Source organism: Pyxicephalus adspersus, chromosome 12 (genome assembly GCF_032062135.1).
Source record: "Pyxicephalus adspersus chromosome 12, UCB_Pads_2.0, whole genome shotgun sequence".
Taxonomy (NCBI): domain Eukaryota; kingdom Metazoa; phylum Chordata; class Amphibia; order Anura; family Pyxicephalidae; genus Pyxicephalus; species Pyxicephalus adspersus.
This window is the reverse complement of record NC_092869.1, coordinates 40,516,927-40,537,578: the sequence shown is the minus strand read 5'-3', so window position 1 is coordinate 40,537,578 and position 20,652 is coordinate 40,516,927. Positions and strand designations below refer to the sequence as shown.

The 20,652-nt window shown below is 40.5% G+C and overlaps 2 protein-coding genes across 2 annotated transcripts in view; one reads left to right on the top strand and one right to left on the bottom strand.

Moving 5' to 3' along the window:
* Positions 1 to 994: 994 nt before the first annotated feature.
* Positions 995 to 15,187, bottom strand: POLE2 (DNA polymerase epsilon 2, accessory subunit). Its single transcript, XM_072428092.1, has 17 exons — positions 15,051 to 15,187; positions 13,109 to 13,209; positions 11,859 to 11,934; positions 11,698 to 11,775; positions 10,598 to 10,691; positions 9,305 to 9,379; positions 9,138 to 9,221; positions 7,733 to 7,789; positions 7,202 to 7,250; positions 6,501 to 6,573; positions 6,057 to 6,229; positions 4,984 to 5,073; positions 4,340 to 4,394; positions 4,033 to 4,092; positions 3,543 to 3,620; positions 2,735 to 2,843; positions 995 to 1,230 (listed from the first exon to the last, which is right to left on the bottom strand). The coding sequence occupies exons 1-17, from the start codon at positions 15,116 to 15,118 to the stop codon at positions 1,042 to 1,044; spliced, it is 1,509 nt and encodes a 502-aa protein (XP_072284193.1). The 5' UTR covers positions 15,119 to 15,187; the 3' UTR covers positions 995 to 1,041.
* Positions 15,188 to 15,464: 277 nt separating this feature from the next.
* Positions 15,465 to 20,652, top strand: part of KLHDC1 (kelch domain containing 1) — an 18,213-nt gene continuing 13,025 nt past the window's right edge. Inside the window, exons 1-3 of the mRNA XM_072428096.1 lie at positions 15,465 to 15,638; positions 18,471 to 18,541; positions 18,659 to 18,776. Of these exons, the coding sequence (XP_072284197.1) occupies positions 15,540 to 15,638; positions 18,471 to 18,541; positions 18,659 to 18,776 (288 nt within the window). The 5' untranslated portion in view covers positions 15,465 to 15,539. The remainder of the gene's footprint in view (positions 15,639 to 18,470; positions 18,542 to 18,658; positions 18,777 to 20,652) is intronic.

Sequence of the window (20,652 nt, the reverse complement as noted above, 5' to 3'; positions counted from 1 at the left end):
CTCTTTCTTATTTATGCAGTCTTGTGTTAATTTGATTCAATTTGTTATGTGGTTTACAAGATAAAGCCAATTTACGGTTCCTTTGTAATTATAAAGAATTCATGGGGATCCTTCTTTGTTTCGGCCTCAAGAAAAATTGGTTGGTGAGAACACCTATTCACCTTTTTGAAGAGCTGAAACTTAGGCTGGGTACACCCGTGCAATACTTGTCCTTGGAAAGGATCTTCCACAATCCTCTCCAACAATAGAAAAGACTGCACAATGCATTTATTATTAGTAGTAGTATTATTATTATACAGTATTTATATAGCACCAACATATTATACAGTGCTGTACAATGTCCATAGTCATGTAACTAACTAATATAGTCATGTCCCACTAATGTCATATGTCTTTAATACAGTCTAAGGTCATTTTTTTTTTTGGGGGGGGGGGAACCAACCAACCAATTACCTAACTGCATGTTTTTGGATGGTGGGAGGAAACCAAAGTACCCAGAGGAAACCTACCCAAACACCAGAGTGCTAACCAGTGAGCCTCAGTGCTGTACATACAGTGTGTTCTGCTCCATGGAGAGAGAGAGTAGGGGGAGCACAACGGAGTGGAACTCTGCTACACTCTCTCCTCTTCACTTTCCTTATGATCGTACGCCGTGCGTGGATTTGCCAGGACAATGAGCTCTGTACACACCCCAGATTCACATCCAATATCAGCCCTGAGGCGATTATTGGACAAGAATCATCTGACGTTGTTTCAATGTGGGAATGTTAAACAGTTGTTAATGTTGTCTGAAGCCTGCTAGCAGCATACTCATTAGGATGTTTAACATTCCAATTGCAACTGGCAGATGCTTTAAAGTTTTTAATTAAGCTGCCTAAAGAGCTGCTCCAAAAGCTGAAAAATCCTTTGTAAAATGTTTCTGTACATACTACTCTAATACAGACTAAAACCTGTGTAAGGGACTTTTTTTCTAGATATGTGACAAGTAGTAATAATTGTGTTATCCAATCTCAGTCAGTATGCATAAGCTTTGACAAGAAATTATTCTCTTACTGGGTTGATGGTGAGGCATTCTGTATTCGTGATGGTAAAGGGATCGTATTTGTCAGCGATGACCACAACATCAGGCAGGGGGTATAATCGCAGAGCATAGTCGTACGCCCAGTACACGGGACTGACAAACAGCGGCAGAGGAGTCAAGTGTCCCTGAGAGAGGATGGTTTTTACAAACTAGATAAAAAAAAAAGTTAACTTGCTTCATACCAAAAATACGGTAAACATTAAAGTGTATAGGCATGGGATACAATTTCTCAATGCACAACAAACAATCAACTAGCTACCTTTACCTTGAGGGAAAGGCAATATTTAGCATTTTAGATTGATACAAAGCAAGGCTACCAAAGGAGATGCACAGAAACTTTTCCTGGACAAACATTTTTTATGTCAAAGAAAGTGAATAGAGACCCTGCCCCATGAAGTATTTGATGCCCCAGGTCATTTAGAGACACCCTAACCTAAATCAGTATTACAAAAATTATTAAGGTCATCCCACCTAAAAAAAATTTGATGACCCTCTCAAAAAACAAACATTTGGGGGCAAAATGCAAAAGGTGAAACCATCAATGAATACATGGTTGGATGGTAACACTTAACATTGTCCCAACTGTTACTCAAGTGGTTACAGCTGTATCAACTGAACAGCTCAGCCAACTACAGCAAATTAGCATGACAGCTGCACAAGCAATAGATTTTCCCAAATGAATTCTGCTGCATATGGTGACCACAGGCTATCACATGTCACGCACAGAAAAGGGCCCTGAAAAAGCAATTCTTGTTTAAACTAGATGGAGATAATGGGTGTTGGTGAGTTCATTGAGATGGAAATGTCTGATTACAGTAAAAGGCTTGCTACAGTTTCTAACAGAAAACTGTAGACAATTCCAAAAACAGCTGAAACCAGCTGAAGGATCTCTATATTTGAAAAGTACCTCAGAGGCTCATAATAATCCTGCTGGCCACACCTACGTCATCATTGGACATAATATTGATACAAGGTCTAGCCGAAAGGACCACAGTGTGTTGGGAGCGGGGTAACAAATCGCTCAACACACCCAGAAGTGTTGGCTGCAGATGGTTCTTCGGACAGACAATTTTTTAAATGTAAAATGTATGTGTACAATTGTACAATTTAAATAGATGAGTAATACAATGTTTATTTGCTAAAATATCAATTAGATATAAATTATGAGCATGCTGTATATATACAGTAGAACCCCGGGTATCCTGCAGCCCTAGCGGAGCTGTGGCATGTGTTCTGCATCCAAGAACACATACCACAGCTCTGCTAGGGCTGCCGGAGCAATCAGGAGAGCACAGCAGAGCTCCGCTGATTGCTCCATTCCGTGATTGCCTGAGAAAAGGGAAACCCTGGTGATGGCTCAAGTGCCATCACGGTAACCCCTTTCTCAGCCTTTCAGCACTAGAGGTGAATTGGGGCAAGTCTCCCCATTCAAGTCTAGTGCTGAATGGCTGAGAAACCTGAGTTACTACACATATCCAGAATCAGCCATTTCCCTTGGGTGACAGGTAACCAAGGTTCCACTGTGTGTGTGTGTGTGTGTGTGTGTGTGTGTGTGTGTGTGTGTACATATATATATATATATATATATATATATTTAAAAAAAAAATAATGAACATATCCATCAACTAAACATTATTACTGTTTGCAACTCACATGACTGGCAATGTCCAAATTGCTGCTCGGAAATCGAACACAATTTCTGCACATTTTGTTCACCAGGTCCTCACGGAATACAATTATTTCCTGCGTGCAGTACTGAATCCTGCAACAGACATGAATGAGACTAACAATATGTACAGTTTACCAATATACTCTGTTATATGTTAAGTTTATTGTCATCATAAAGGATCGCTATGCTCTGTGTAATCTAGTCCTCAAACTTTGCTTAGAGGTACATCAATCTGCCATTTATGGGATTAGATGTCAATAAGTATCTTTTGGCCAGGAGTGTGCACACAAGCAAGTAAAAATGTATTTGCCTGCCAACATATTCCAAGAAGCAATGGTATCAGCACAGAATAATAAGGTACTTTGCTTTAGGAAGTCTTGTCTAAAAAATGGTTACTGCTAGCCTTCTGCTATATGCTAATACCCTGGCCTTTTCTAACTCCAGAACAAGCTTGTAGCACCCACAAAAGTCTGATTTGCTTGTTCCAGGTCAGTACCTTGCAGAATTATTGGCACTGGATCAGCATGCTAGTCAGACAACAAACATTTACAAGGGGAGATGTTAGTAACAGGCTTTTTTACCATAATTTCTTTATTACAGATAGGAAAGGTGTGGTGGCTGCATTGGTTTTGTTTTCACTTGGTGATCCTGAAAATAACACGTTTCTTGTCCTAATGTGACAACACACACTGACTGTACAGGTGTATCTAAAATGAAGCAGTGTTGTCATCCTAAAGCATAAAAGATGTGCTTTGGTAGTACCAGATTCTCATATTAAACCATACAACTCACCTGCACGGATTTGTAGTAAAAATGGAGAATGGGACTCTTTGTCTGAATTCCTCTGTGATGTGCTCTGCTATGGGTGGCCTGTAAAATAAATTCTTCCATTAGCCAGAATATTAGCTTCATACCTATCAATTATCCAGTGAACCAGAAGTATTTGTTAAAAATACTTTGCTTAAGCAAACTCCTCAGCATTCTTTACCCAACCTCATCTAGGTGACAAAGAACGTTTGCCATACACCAGTCTCTATTGATTATTTTAAAACTTCTAAGCCTGATAGGGTTACAAGCTGCGGTCTACTTAATGCTCCCTAAATATGGGTAGTTTATGGGGAATCCTCTTCTAAGGTCCTCAATATGTTTGAAGGCTAGGAGATGGGATAGACAGCAAAGAGGCGAATGCCTTATTTTAAAAATATAAATGCATTACATATTTTCCAAGGAAAGCAGAATAAATACAATAAACAAATGCTATATCACAGCAAAATAATCTTACCTTGGCAACATGAAACCAGGACCAGGGTCCTCAGGACCAGGAACAAACACAAATCGGCTGCTGTTAAAAATTAATCAAAATAAACATCAGCACACTAATATAATGTATTTCAATCCTCATGTACACATACAATGGCAGATTATTCCATATGTATTCTAAAACAAAAGTTAAAAAATATTATGCCTTTCACCTATAGTAAACTGACTCACAAATTATTTTTTTAAGTGCCAGTTGGAGAACATAAGGATTCAGTTTTTGCTTTCCAACATCTCGTACATAGTGATTAAATATGAAGAAAAATACCTACCTTTTGAGAATGTTGGGATACTCGCATATTACATCTGCTAGATTTTTAAATGAATCTGAAAATGAAAAAAATAGTCCATATAGCAGTGTATTTTTTAAGTAATCACACCTCTTGAAAAAAAATAAAATACTAGAAACCACAAAACAGCCCTGATTTAACTTGCTTAGTAGCACTTTACTATGTACAGTATTTCTATATAGATGTATATAACCTAGCACTGGCAGCCTGCAAGAGGCTAGTATAATTCGTACTTCAAGGAACTACAACTGAGCATTTGTAAGGAGCTTTTGGCTTGGTTTGGGTAGTAAAAGTTTGACCAGGTTTGATTTTCCTAATTGATCACTGTTCTCCATGAAATGGTCCTGCCGGCAGTCTCATAAAAATAATCTCCTAATGAGTCTTTATGTAATGTACCATTTATTATACAGATCAAACCAACAAGCCCCCTTCCTTTCCACATATCTACAAAAAAAGCTATATTACCCTACACCACTTTGTCACTAGTAGAGCATTTTCTTATATATTTAAATGTATTTTATTTATATAGCTGTCACAGCACTTTTTAGCTATTCTGACAGTCACACCAACTAGGGAATCTGAAGGCAAGGGAGGGAAAGAAAACCGTACCGTACAAATGAGTATACCTTTTAGAGATTTCATCTGATTTTTCCCATATGGTGCAGAGGAAAAGTTTCCACAAAAGATAAAACAAGTGGGAGGTGCAGTTGAGTATCCTAAAAAGATCATAAATGTTGGTCAGTTCTTTGAGATTTATCTATACATTTACAAAGAAATCCCTGAGCATAGGAGGCTGACCAATATTGTCGACATAGAATCACCAACATCAAATAAATGGCCATGCACTGCTAACCTGACTTTTTGAAATGTCAATGTAATTTGAAGTTATTTTTACTGCAGGACTGATTGCTCCTACTTAACTCAGTGGCCCTGATTTATTAAAGCTCTGCAAGGCTAGAGAGAATATACTTTTATCAGTGAAGCTGGGTAATTCGGTAAACCTGGAATGGATCTTGTCAAGGTCTGAAAACTTTTAAGATATCTATTCCAAGTTTGCTGGAACACCCAGCTTCAAAATGTATCCTCTTCAGCCTTGGAGAGCTTTAATACATTAGGCCCACTGAATTAACTTTATGGACATCTCACCTTGATGCTCCAGTTGTTGGATGACTTGTCAGCTGATATTTTTTCATTACAGACCAAATAGATAAGTGCACTCACATATCAGGAACTGCACTGATTTTAGGAGGGATTCCAGACAAAAAATTAGATTGCTCAGGGCACCGATTTAGCAAACATTTCTAAATATTACTTAGAACAAAGAAAATATTCACTAATTGAGTTTAACTCTATTTAGGAAAAATGTCACTGGAACACCTGCTATTATTTACATAGAATCAATTTTTTCTCTTGGGGGATTTAAAAGAACTCTGCTGTAAACAGAACAATTTCCAGTGATTGAAAAGGTAGAAAAATTTGGATTTGAGAATGTATCATTCCTGGTCTGAATACATTTTCTATCTTTTTCTTTCCACTTTTAGTATGTAGTAGGTTACCCTTTACCCTTTATATAGCATAAGTGGAATAAACAAATACTTTTTTAGAATGTTAGAAAATAGCATAGCCTATACCTAGTATAAGGAGTAAGAACAGACAGGTGTAATGGGCTGGTTAGATTTTAGCGAAATGATAAAAATACCTGAAAACATGACATGAAGTTTCTCGATGACGTCCACCTGGTCCAGCCAGAGGTCAGACACAAACACAAACATGGCATCCTCGTTCTCCTCTTCCAACTGCTTTAGTTTTACCGATGCTTTCACAGATGTGGAGGAGGGCCCACCAAAAAAGTTGATATTGCCATAATAAGCTCTGAAAAATGATTTATGTTAGGAAATTTATATTTTCTCAATCAGTGCTTTGAATGGCTATTTATACTCTACATGAATACCTGACTTGGCTCAGGCTAGACATCACATACCTTATGTCTTCCTTGCTCAAGTTTAACAAAGCCACTGAATTATGTCTGGGGGTGCAGAGAACTTCACTAGTAGATATGAATGAACATGAACTCGCTGCAGTGAATTACACCGAAAGGAAATCTGTATGCAAAGTATTATTACACCCATTATCTAGTCCTCACCTTGTTGTATTTGAAGGCTCCGTAGGTGGAAATCCAAAAGCATTGACATGAAATATTTTATCTTCATACCACCCTGTAAAACATACAAAACTTAAATGTATTGCTTTTCTTTAATTTAGGAAACAGTTAGATTTTACCCCAGAAGATATATTACCTTCTGCTAGAACAAAACAAGACTCTGTGTACAGACCACTGTGGAACTGGTGCAGTGGAGTTAAGGAAATGCTGCAGCCGAAGGTAAAGGTGTTGCAATATTTAAGGTTTACACATAAAGCAATTTAAGTATAACAAAACAAAATATTTTCAACAATTGGTTGATTTAAAAGATTTAATAGGAAAGGATCATTTAACTTGCGCTGGAAACAGAATAGGCCATATCAAAAGACTGGACCCCTCTGCACCCATCTAGATGCTTATGTTTAAAGTTCTTAAGAATCTGCTGATCGGGGCTCCTTATAAATGTTACAAAACATTGTGGAAACCATCAACTGAAACATTTGTCAATAAGAAATATAAAGAGCCATGTGCCCGTTTCACCATGAAAACACAAGCATGTCAGAGACACCTAGTGGTAACAATGAAAAGTAAAACTTCAATATCTACCATGTTTCCCCGATTATAAGGCATCCCCATCAAATAAGCCACCCCCGATTTTTGCTAAAATAATTAAAATAAGGCACTCACCCGAGAAGATATATTACCTTCTGCTAGAACAAAACAAGACTCTGTGTACAGACCACTGTGGAACTGGTGCAGTGGAGTTAAGGAAATGCTGCAGCCGAAGGTAAAGGTGTTGCAATAATTAAGGTTTACACATAAAGCAATATAAGTATAACAAATGGTTGATTTAAAAGATTTAATAGGAAAGGATCATTTCGCTTGCGTTGGACAATATCAAAAAACTGGACCCCTCTGCACCCATCTAGATGCTTATGTTTAAAGTTCTTAAGAATCTGCTGATCTGGGCTCCCTATAAATGTTAGGAAACATTGTGGAAACCATCAATTGAAACATTTGTCAATAAGAAATATAAAGAGCCATGTGCCCGTTTTACCATGAAAACACAAGCATGTCAGAGACACCTAGTGGTAACAATGAAAAGCAAAACTTCAATATCTATAACCATGCAAATTATGCATTGATGCCAACCGTGCTATTATAATGTATGGGAATCTATCACAAAGATGTTTTAATTTTATTTAACTGACATAACTTGACATTAAAAAGGATATTGATTTGCTGAGATCGAGTTGAACAGCTCCAGTAGGATCTTCCAAGAAATACTTGCCCTTTAGAAAGAATAAAAAGGACACATAATTAATAGCATATACAGCTTTAAGATAAAAAAAGTAGAAGTTAAATCAAAAGCTGAACTGATGTAAGACACAAGTTTATATCAGCTAGGTATTCAATACTTTTTCAAATGCAAGCAGTACCTCAATTTGACCTCCTATCTGCAGTTCCCTATATAGCGGCAATTAGACTGGGGGGTAACTAAGTGTGCTTCATACAGATGTGCTCACAAGGAATATGCTGATGGGAGCAGAGAGCAGTCATCAGTGATGTTCTTTCACTGTCCCGTCAGAAGGTTAGTGGTAGACAAGACAACAGTCATGTCCTATCTGCCTGTGCTGTGCTGAATAGAGAGGAACAAATTATTTGGCAGATAGAGTAGCTCCCATATGTACAACACTTTTAGAGTTTGACCAGCCTATTAAAACAGGGCCACATCCCTTATCACATAAACTAAGAAAAAAAATCAGAGGAATTACCTCTACAATCGGGACATTTAAGGCCAATAAATACAGATTGCACAAATATAAATAAAAATTTAACATAATTAAAAAACATCAATAAAAAAACTTTAAAAATGTGTAGCAAACAGGAACTTTTGACAATGTTTGCTACTAATTTTTAAAGTTTTAATATTGATGTTTTTTAATGATGTTAAATAAATGGTAATGGTTTTTGATTTATATTTGTGCAATCTGTATTCATTGACCTTAAAAGTCCCATTAGTAGAGGTAATTCCTCTGATTTTTTTCTCAGTTTAGCTCCCTAGTGTATACTACATATGGGTTTGTAGCTAATATTTTCAGCTGTGATGAATTCTCTCAGGGACCCCAGAACTTCTTATATCCTTTGCAGTTCATAAACGCATTGTATTCACTGCAAGGGTGCATGCATAATCTTTATAAAGCAGAGTCAATGAGTAAAGATATTTTCTCGGCATCAGAAGTGCAACCCAACAATATCCACCTATAGTTCGGTCCCATTTCAGCAGACTGTGAGGTCAGCCATACACACAGAGATCATTAGATGGGAGATCTGAATTTATTTAGACTCTGACTTTTTTTTAGGAGAACCACAAGGCCAGTCCAACATCTTTTAATGTGGCTGAGCTTTGCATTTTGAAAGAGGGCAATGTTTCTCTTGGGGTTAAGGGAAGGACTGGTTTTCCAACAAGCAATGAAATGTTTGAGATAAAAAACAAGAAATAATCTAGATACTTGCAAGCTCTCTCCGTTCTTGTGGAGTTCAACCTTATAATAACCTAGTAATAGAGATTTAGCTGCATAGCCAATAGTTAACAGGATATGTAATGCTTATGCACGAGATCAAAGCAAAATATCTCACCTCCTTCAACTGAGTAATCATTCCAAGAACAATGACTTCTCCCATTTTTGATGCACTGCCCAAAAGATTTTCCACTGTCTTCACCTGCAGAGGAGAAGACACAACAAGGGTTCAGTGATAAATCATTTTGACATTCATACTCCAAGATCCTTGAGCTATCACCATACCTGGAACTTGCTTCTGCTCTCATCTGGGTGCGCACCAATTACAGGGGGGGTGAAGAGCTCATGTCTGTGTGTTCTCTGTTATTACAGGGAAACAAGCATCATATTTCTATATCACATAAGAAGAGCAATATTTCATGAATGTATTTTTATTGTGAACTTCTGAGACCCTAAAGCAGTGTTTCCCAACCAGGGTTCTGTGTTTCGAGGTCCTTCTGTTTTCTCTGTGCAATAAAACTAATTACCAGACAGATGCATAATAATGCAGTTCTGTATTCAATAGTATATAAAGAATGTATTGAATTCAAGCAGTGTATGTTGACCTGCTAGAAGGCCTCTAAAGCTGTTTCTTAACCAGAGTTCCATGGAACTCTGGCGTTCCTTAAACAATGAGTAATTTGTGCCTCTCAGGTCATTTTATGTGACACCAATGATCTTTTTGGATGACATTCTTCCCAATGGCCAGCGATGTAAGAGGAATTCTTCCCATTGACTCCTACGCTAATGTATAAAAAGCTGCGGATATATAATTATAGAAAAGGTTCTCCGAAGGCCTGAAAGTAATGTCAAGGGTTCCCCCATGTTAAAAAAGTTGAGATACCCTGCTTCATGGAAGATCCTACATGAGTCTATATTGACCTTATTAGCCAAAACTCCTCATTTGTTCACAGCATCATTGGCTGCTTTCCACTTCAAACCTACTACTACCTGCCAACCTCTGATCCTAAGTACCATTGGGGCACTCTAGAGGTGAAAGTTTTCCCCTACAAAGCAATTTCAGATGCAATAAAAACAAATCAGACCTGAATTGAATCTGAAAGGAATTCAGAGTTTTGGGTTCCAATCTGCTTGTGATGCCTGCTATGGAGTAGGACATTTACTTTTGAAAGAACATAACACTAACAGGCTTGCATTTTGGGGCTCCTAGATATAGGCCAGTCCAGCAATGTTTGTGCATGTGGGAAGCAGCAGTAATTTGACAGCCATGGATTAGCAAAATTTCTAGTTTTATTTATTGTATATTCTACATAACAATGCAAATACTCAAGGTTTATCCAAAAAAATCCAATGCTTGCAAAAGTTATCACTAGAACCAAGGAAAAGACCAATCATTACCCACAATAATGACCAATCATTACCGACTATAAATAACTATTTTATCTCACATTATCTATATAGGAGAATACAAGCGACAGATTTGATTCAGTGCTATGGGTAGTATAGAATATAGAGCAATTCAATAAATGATACCCAGATTAATCAAGATCTTCACGTTGCACTAGGCAGACATCTCACCTGTTGCAAAATGATGTATCTCTCACGGAACAGCTCAGCTTTGTCTCTGGCACTTCCAATCAAATTGGGTTCTGGATAATTGGCTACTTTTAAGCTGCAGGACATAAATTAAACTTAAACTGATTACTCAAACATTACTGCTGATCTGTGGGCTGACAAAATTTCCACTTTGACTTGAACCAGTGTACCCACTGTATAATAATAAATAAAGCATTTACATATTCTGAACTTGCAGTAAAAACTCCATTTACTTTTGTAGAAGTAGATATTGTGCACATAATAATCCTAATAGAGATACTGAAATCTTAGGTCTCATTCTATTGTACCAGAAACAGACCAATTTGATAGTCTTTCTTGTAATCTCAAGGATCCTAAGAGTTCCCTTAACAGTACAAGCAGCTATAGAGGTCAACTTGTTTTCAATCTACCGTTAGCAATATCTAATTATTCTTTAATGTCCTTGGTATGGGCACAGGTGCACTCTAGGGTAAAGCAGCAGTTCCCAACTGGTGGTATGGTCAGCAGGAAAATCTGGGCGGTCCCCCAGCGGTCAGGAAAAGGACTCTGCTTGGGGGGCGTACAGGCCAGAGCTGCAGACCATGTCCCGCATACGGACTGTAGGCTTGGGGTGGTAGCCGGGTTGTGTTTTTGGACACAATTCGCTCACTCTCCGATCACAGACTCAGACCTGCGATGGGAGAGTGGGTGGATTCTAGCATCATGATGTCACTCTGAGGGAAGTGTCTTCTCCTTTGAGTGGCACATGGCTCCCAGCACATGCGCAATCCGGAGTCCGTGACAACCAAAAGGTTGGCGACCACTAGGGTAAAGACACCCTTAGACATGTTCTATATTGTTCTTTGTGCTTTTAGAATTGTACTAAAAATTAAAGGGAAACTATTGCAATTACCAGAGAACACATAATTCTAAGCTATATTAACCAGGTATGTTTAACAATATACAACAAAACCAGATTAAAATAATTATTCCTTGCTGCATTTTTTCCCACAGCCTATAGATGCCGGTGGCCATCTTGGTCCCGTAATAAAGCTTCATTATGTGATGAACGCTGCTGCTGAGAAATATAAAAAGTTACTCACGGAAGGAACTTCTTTCTTTCAGAATTGTATATGAAACGTGGGATGTCAAATGCTCCAATAATGTTGAATATATGCTCTCTAGAAAACAAACAAGTATTAAGTCGAGGTGATCAAATCTGTAAACAAGAACAGCAAAAAGAAAACAATGAAGGCAATCTCACATGGTTTCATCGCAGGACCGGCTGCATTCCTGCACTGCTGCTTCTACCGTCGACCTCTCTATCATGTTGGAAGACACTAAAGAAAACCAATATAAATGTAAATCACCAATATGGAAGCACCAGATGTTGTAGGTTCTGTTGAAGCTTGTGAAAAAGGTAATGGGATGACTTGCCATCCTTCAAAGAGGTAAGTATAAAGCAGTGTTCTCCCCGGCCCCTTGTTGGGCGCACCACCCAGCACTTTTCAGTAGCCACCCACCTGTCATCAGATGCCACTCTTTTCCACTGCCAGTCTCCTGTAAATAGAACTGACAAGCGCCCACCACTCAGTGTAGGCTTGCTTCAACATGGAGCTATCATCATGATGAGGGGGGTACAGATCAGTAATTCTTTGCTGCCTACAAGACGGCCCTGCTGTACCAATATGTAGGTTCACAGTTTTTACCAGCATTATCAGCCCATTACCCTTACCGGGGCCTAATGGCTGTCAGTAGGCACTCAGGAGCAGTAAATGCTACAATTTTTTTTACTGTAATGTTAACCATGCTTAAATGATTTCATTACTACAAGTGATTGCACTCTGTAGAAAACATGGGACACCAAGAAGCTGGGTCACAGTCACTGGACAGTTAGAAAGATGATGAAAAAATTGGTGCATACTAAGGGTGCAAGCATTACAAAGTACAAAGGTCAGCAATCGCCAACTGGTGGTCTGCGGACTAAGAAAATTTAGTGATCCGCAGCTCTGGCCAGTGCGTGGACCATGTCTCCTGTACAGATCGCAGACATGGGGTGGTAGGCCGGCTGTGTCTCTGGAGGTCTGAGCCTGCAATGGGAGAGTGGGTGGGTTCTGGCATTATAACGTCACTATGGGGGAAGTTTCTTCCCCTTTGGATGACACACGGCTCTCCCCGCATGCGTGGTCCAGAGCCCATAGGTTTGGTGGTCTGTAGGTCCAAAAAGGTTGGTGACAACTGGTATAGGTGGATGGTAGAAAGCGGACACAAATACAGGAGTTGCTAGATACCTATGACACAAACGGCTGGGAACACTAAAACTGTTATGTGTTGTCCCCTGGCTACAGATCCAGATGATTAAGGGAGAACTTTGGTTAAGGGGGTTCATTTACAGTTAAGTAACCTTTTTTAGAAAGGTATACTTTAAGTTTTTTTATTTGTTTAAACATATTTTTTATTTTCAAGCAATGGTGACTTTAAAACCAGCAAGTGTAATAAATTTGTTATACTCACATGGCTGCTTCTCCACAGCATCAATAATACTGTCGATGACATCCTCAAGCTCCACTTCATTAACAGACTTTAGTGCTTCGATAAGATATTTGCTGGCCTCTCTGTGTGAGAGAATAAAAAGGTTTACTCATTATTGTAGGTACCCTTCTCAAAATGTATTCAGTCCAATAAGCAAAATTCTAAAATAAAGCACACGTGTACTAGTTTATTACAAACAAATAAAAATACTCTCAAGGGTCCATTCACACCTGGCGTGACAATACGATTGATTGGTTGTTTCTGACAGACAGCAAACTGCTGCTATGTACCCAGGAGCGCCAAACTGCACCGAAGGCAACTGTGGAGAGAAAATGGAAATAACAACTGCATGGCCAAAAGCAATTTTCCACTTTAGGGAACTGCACCATAATGTCCCGAAGTTCCAAACTGCTTTCATTCACCTGAATGGTTGAGCCTGACGTAGAACACTGCATTAAAGTGTAACTGAAGTCCCAGGCTAAGGATCGGGCAATGTGATTATTGCAGAAAGGGACAGGTGATGCCCATTCTGCAATAACCCATCTTACCTGCCGGTTCACACTGAGATGTGCAGCGACAGCTTTGGTTACTGGGGCAAATTGGCAATCCCGGCTTCCCTTGCATGTGCCAGGGATGAACGAACGAACGAATCTTGGCATGGCCAATCAAGATCCCACAAGATCATGGGCAGCACGGTGTCTCAGTGGTTAGCACGCTGGCCTTTGCAGCGCTGGGTGCCAGGTTCAAATCTCAACCAGGACACTATCTGCATGGAGTTTGCAGGTTTTTCCCGTATTTCTGTGGGTTTCCTCCGGGTACTCCGGTTGCCTCCCACATTCCAAAAACATGCAGCTAGGTTATTTATCTTCTCTCCCAATATCGACCTTAGACTGTGTTAAAGACATATGACTATGGTAGGGACATTAGATTGTGAGCCCTTTTGAGGGACCGCTAGTGACATGACTATGGACTTTGCGTAGCGCTGGGTAATATGTTGGCGCTATAGAAATACTGAATAATATTAATAAGAATAAAAAGAATGGCCTCTCCTTGCACAAGTTTAATTCTGCTTTTAACGCTCCCTTTTGTATAGCTGTCACTCCAATGCAGGGGTGAAGATTTTCTTTTGTACCTATAGATTTAATACAATGGATGAAAACTCTGACACTTAATTCTTCATCATGAACATGGAATTATATATAGTTTGTGGTATTTCCGGCTCTTTAATTCTGCAGCTTTTGATAAAACCTGTGATCCTTCCATGAAGGTATATATTTCTGTACTTCCTGTTATAGAGTGACAACGCTCTGTTTCTGCCTCCCCATCATGCGTTGTCACCTAGGCTCCTAACAAAGACTACAAATGGCTATACTAACACACACTATGAAGGCACGGCCAATTGTTATCGCCATCAGAAAACTCATTCAATGACTTTTAGTTAGGGGTCTACCTCTACATAAAAGCTGCATGTGATTTTGTAAAGAGAACCTGTCATGACAGATGAAGAGTGGGATTGATGCTCTTTTATTTAAATTTGGTGGAAGACACATCACCCCATCCCACACATGTGCAGAGCAAGATCTGGGGACGCAGTCAAAACCCCAGAAGAATAAAAGATGGCGGCATGAGATATTTCAAGCAATGGAACGCAAGGCAACGTGGGATCGCTGGGTGCAGTAAGTCCACCAATCAAAAGGCAAGGATTTTTTTTTAATTTTAATATACAGTTTAAGCAACCTACTTCTAAAAGCGTCATATGACAAGGATCAGAATGACAGCCAGGCAGGTAGCATTCCTAATCAGCAATGGCAGCCTTTATAGCATTGTCATGTCAGGTTCCCTTTTAGGGGTCAGCAAGTTGCAGGTGACCCCCTCCATGTACATTTTTATCCCTCCCCCAGCTTCCTCCATGACGGATACTCACGCTCGCAGCACCAGCCCATGCATTTTAAATGCAGAGCTCACTTTACTCTTCAGCCTGTCAGCTGCCATCTCTAACCCTTTCGCGCCAAATCCCTGGAACAGCTGGGAGTGACGTCACTGGTAAACTTCCGCAGCCGAACACTAGGGTGCAGCACACATGTCTTCACTAATTCGCCATTTTTTCTGAGACCATCACTGGTTTAGGGTTTTTATAACAATATATTTTGCTATGTATACTTCCTAAATTAATTTAGAAGTAGTAATACACAAGTCTGATTTTAGTTTTGAGTGAACATTAAGAGGGTCCTAAGACTATAGTGGGCGGGGCTTTAGAAAGGGGAGGTGTTTGTGGAGTGACGTTGACGTATTGAGTTGCTATGGTGACAGTGTGGGGGGATCATGGTGAAAGGTGAGATTCGCGCTGTGTGGTATGTCCCCTCTGGACACCCGTACTCGGTTTGTTGTTATTGGAGTCTTCTGGTGACAGCTCATGGCTTCTCATACACAACGCTACTGTGTGGCCGAGGAGAGGAGCGGCCACTGCGCCGCCATGGACCAGCACTGCCTCTATATCTGGGGGGGATATGTGGTAAGAAAATGGCCAACATATACCAGCCAATCACTGGGCGATGCTTGCCGAATGCCCACCAATAGTAAACTTACTTACCTGCCAAAATTATAAAGAAGACACCTCATTGGTTTTACAGTTTTTAGGTGGGAAGGTCAGTCATGTTTTCTTTCAATGAAAGGAAATATGAAAAATTTTGAATTGATTGGTCATGTTGTGAAATAACTGAGAAACTCCACAGCTTTGCCAAACATTTCAACCTGCGCGGTGACCTGATTTTTCTCTGATATGGGGTGGCGATACACTGCGGTCATCTCCCCTCCTACAGCCTGGGATGGGGTGCAAAGACCTGGAGTCATGAAGAAGGGAAGCTGAGGTCGCAAGCACTGCCCCCTTCCTCCAGCCTATGGGTTTCTATGCATGTTATATGACCGCACATGTGAATGCAGGACACCTGATTGGTTGCAAGCACTGCTTCCTTCCTCCAGCTTATGAGCTTCTATGCGTGTTGTATGACCGCACATGCGAATGCAGGACACCTGATTGGTTGCAAACGCTGCCCCCTTCCCCCAGTTTAGGGGCTTCTGTGCATGCTATATAACAGCACGTGATTGCCTGATTGGTCCCAAGCATTGTCCCCCTTTCTCCAGCCTAGGGGCTTCTGTGCTTGTGATTTGTTCACACATGTGATTGCGGGACACCTGATTGGTCCCAAGCCAGCTTAGTACCTTTATATCTGAGCAGTTCTTATCGGTTAAAAACAACATAGCAAAGCCAAAAAATCAACATAGCAAACGTGTCGCTGGATAGGAACCTCTGTGTCCTAACCCTCTATCAGCAAACATTACTAATAATTAGTGTATTACAATGATGTGCGGAGTTCTGAGAATGCGGTTTTACTCACGTGTGACGGGAGATCCTACCGTGGATGTGATATTTATAGTTCTCTGGACTTTTGTGGACAGGGTTATCTCAGCATCTTTGGGTGCAGCCATTTTCACTGCGGGCTCCGTGGAGACAGTGGTCCCCCTGACTTATTGGATAATGTAACTCCCGTCCAGGGGTTGCGTAATTCCCAGCAGCTGGCTCTGTGCATTGCATGTGCCATGTGGTTTTAGAACGGTGATCGCCAACCTTTCAGACTTCATGGACCACTAAATCCACAGAATCTGGACTGCGCATGTGTGGGGAGCCATGTGTCACTCAAAAGAGAAGAAACTTTCCCCAGAGTGACGTCATGATGTCAAAACCTGCTCACTCTCCCATCACAGGCTCAGACCTGCTTGCTAAACATCCTGGGGGGACAGTAGCGCAGGACTGTGGACGCAACAAAAGTTGTATCCACAGCCCTCCACTATTGTCCCCCCAGGATGTTTAGCTAGAAAGTCTGAGCCTTCGATGGGAGAATGGGCCAGTTGTGTCCATATGGGGCAAAGCCGCGGAACACCTGTCGGCTACAGCTGGGTTAGAGCAGAAACAAAAAGCCACCTGGAGTTAGTTATTTGACCTTGCACCTTGTATCTATTTTGTCAAATAGTTTAAACTTCTGTGGTTGTGTTTTTTTTTGTTTTGTTTTTTCACTCTAGGTCAGCGGTCACCAACCGGTGGTCCGCAAGAAGATTTTGGGGGTCCGCGGCTCTGGCCGGTGCACCCCTGAGTGGGAGAAGGACCCTGCCGGGGGGAAGTACTGACCAGAGCCGTGGACCATGTTCCCTGTGCAAATTCCTGGCTCAGGGAAGTGGGCGGGCTGTGTTTCACGACACAACCCGCCCACTCCCCCATCTCAGGCTCAGATCTGCGATGGCAGAGTGGGGCGGGGTTATGGCGTTACGATGTCACTATAGGGTGGTTCCTCCCCTTTGATTGATAACCGGCATGCGCGGTACGGAGCATGGTAATTTTAGTGGTAAACAGTTGGTGACTGCTGCTCCAAGTCCACTTTAAGGCACCCCTGTGGAGGAACCCACAGTCTTGTGGAACCTTGGTTTAAAATGGCTGTCCGTGTTCAACCCAGAATTTTTTTTTTTTTAAGCTGTGTGGGAAGACTTGTAGGTGGGTGACGGCCCCTGTAATGTGACCCAACTTTTCAGAAACCACAAAAAAACAGACGGATGGTTACTGAAAAGTGCCAGGTGGTGCGCCCAGTTTTAAAGGGGCAATGGATGTACAGCGCTGTGTAATATGTTAGCGCTATATAAATCCTGTTTAATATTAATAATAATAATAATAATAATAATAATAATAATAATGGAGAACACTGGCTGTTTATTGGAAACTAATACCAGTCCCCCACACTGGAATTGTCAGTGTACGCCTACTTTTTGCTTTGCAACAAGCATACAGTTAGTGAAGTGCTATGACCCGGATTCTCAGGATAATAAAGGATGCATTTATAACATAGCTCTCATGCATGCATTCTTAAAGCAGATTCCCCAATTCTCCCCCCTCCACCTTACATGCAGGAACAGTCCTACCAAGGCTACCTGGTGACATTCTGGGTTCAGAGAAAGTGAGTTAAAGACACACAAATCTGGTGGTGGAAAATAATTACTGCAATTGTAGCTCTAAACTAAATGCTATTACCAGAGCTTTCTTATTGTATGTAAAAAGATATTTATTTAGTAAATATTTTGAATGAGAATCTGAAGTTCTGCCTTAAAAATAAGTAATTCCTGGCAGTTCCCGGAACTCGAGCTGTCACTGGTTTGGTGATAAGCACTGACTGGAGACAGATGTGCTCCCTGTTTTGGTCAGATTCAGGGCTAGCATTGAAGAGATTATATTCATGTCCGTGTAGCATAAATAACTTTTTAATGATCTCCATGTTCAAGTTTTTTAACCAATCTCTTCCAGACAATTGAAGAAAATGAAGTTTACTTGCCAAATGATGAAATCTGGGTCTATGACAGTGAATGTGGATTATGGTAAGTTGTTAAATATACTGCAGACATTATTGTTTTACATAAACAGATATAAGCAGATACTCATTTCCTCTGTAAAGATTCCATTCTAGTAACATATCTCATGTTTGCAAATTGCAGGAAGATGCATTTAACAGACGGAGATTTTCCCCCTTCAATGTCTGGGAGTTGTGGTGCATGTCTGAATGGTAAAATATATATCTTTGGTGGATATGATGACCTAGGGTACAGCAATCAGGTTTGTGCTTTTGATTGAAGTAGAACTATTGGCACCATTTATAAGTGTTCTTTAGCACGTAACTGTTGATTTTGCCAGTGAACTCCACCTAATGCAGCTTCCTGTGATATAATGGCAACAAAGCTGCACTGTTCCCTAATTCAGAGCAGAACTGTCTCTCATGTAGGTAGCACCTGCTTACAGGTCAGTGGGATGACATAACTATTGCAGGGGGACAATTCTTAGAATTGTGCCAGTTGATTCACAAACCTGTTGTATTGTGTCAGTCTGCACCTGGACGCTCCTGGTTCTGCCCACTACTATTTGGATATACATTACTGCCTCTATTTTATAACCCCCCCCACTTTGATGTGCCATGTCTGGAAGTGAGGCATGTGAGACACAAATGAAGGGTTTTGCTAATCCGGGTAAAGGAAATTTTTGTTGGTTAATTTATGAGGCTGGTGTGTGCACACTGTGACTGACTGATAAATGTATAAGCTGTCATACAGAATTCTTTAAATATCAGAAAGTGGCATTTCCAGGGATCAACAACCCTCTAAATCAGGGGTGTCAAACTCAAATACGCAGGGGAACAAAATTAAAAACTTAGACCAAGTTGAAAAAAACTTGAAATTTTTTGAAAAAATTGAGGAAGTTTTTCCATTCCCTCCTCAATAAATATAAAACATTTTCACATTGAAACAAAGAGGTATTGCTTAACATTCAATCTGAAACAAGCCTATTATAGAGAAAGAGGCCTAAGACTTTTTTAAAAATATTTATTAAGAAGCAATCTTTTGTCTCTTTCTCTATTTGTAGCCTTCTGAGTTAAATTTCAATAATAACCTATCCCCAATGTTTGCTATAGCTTTCACCAGTACTCTATATAATATTTGCATTAACTTTTTTGGCAGCCACAACTCCGCACTTCATTTTGTCACAGCTCTTCATTTAACCATTTCCAATCATCCACATCACATGCCCTGCATAATGTACCCATACCACCCACACTTCATTCTCCGTTGGTTTTTCCATCCCGTTCCCTTTATTTGCACCATGTTCTCTAAAAGCCCCCCCTCAAGTCTTTCAAGTCTTCTCTAGCACCTCTGCCCCAGCAGCTGTGACTTTACTATTCAAATGATTCTTCTTTCTACCATGGCTGACCTTCAAAGTTATGGGGGTCAGAAGGTAAATAGGAGCTGAACTCCAGCCTTACCTTCTTTTTTCCACCCATGTAGATAAACCTCTCCAGTGCTGAAAGTGACTTTTTTTTATTAAACAGAAGACTGTTCCATAGATGCGAGTGATGCCGAGACTACAATACCCGGCATTACTTGCGTCTAAAGAACAGAACAGGCCACTGCTCTATAGACACGAGTGACACCAGGAATTGTAGTAGCGGCATCACTCTCTGCAATACAAAGTGGAGGGCCGGCCAGATGCAATTCATTTTCAGAACTCTTTGGGGGGCCAAACAAAAGGACCTTGTGGGCCAGAGTTTGACGCCCCTGCTCTAAAAGATCCACCCCAGGAAAATCAGATCCATCAGTGTAATAGAAGAAGTCTTAAAGTAAAACTAAACCTGTGATGCTCACTAATACTTGTTCTGTCTCAGGGCATTGCCATCCTCCTTCTTCTTTTCTTCCTCTAGACCCTCTTTGGCCATATTGATTGGCTGTGCCGGGGTGACATAACTCCTCCGCAGGCACATGGGAGGATTTTATTTATTCCTGACATGGAAAGGAAAGCCAGAATTGCTAGCTTTCCCTAACAACTAATACTGAGCTGTTCATGCGCATCAGGCAGGTGAGAACAGTAATTGTAGAAGGGACATCGCCTATTCCTTTCTGCAATACCCACCTGCCTGGCCTAGCAAAATGTCTTCCTGTCTGGT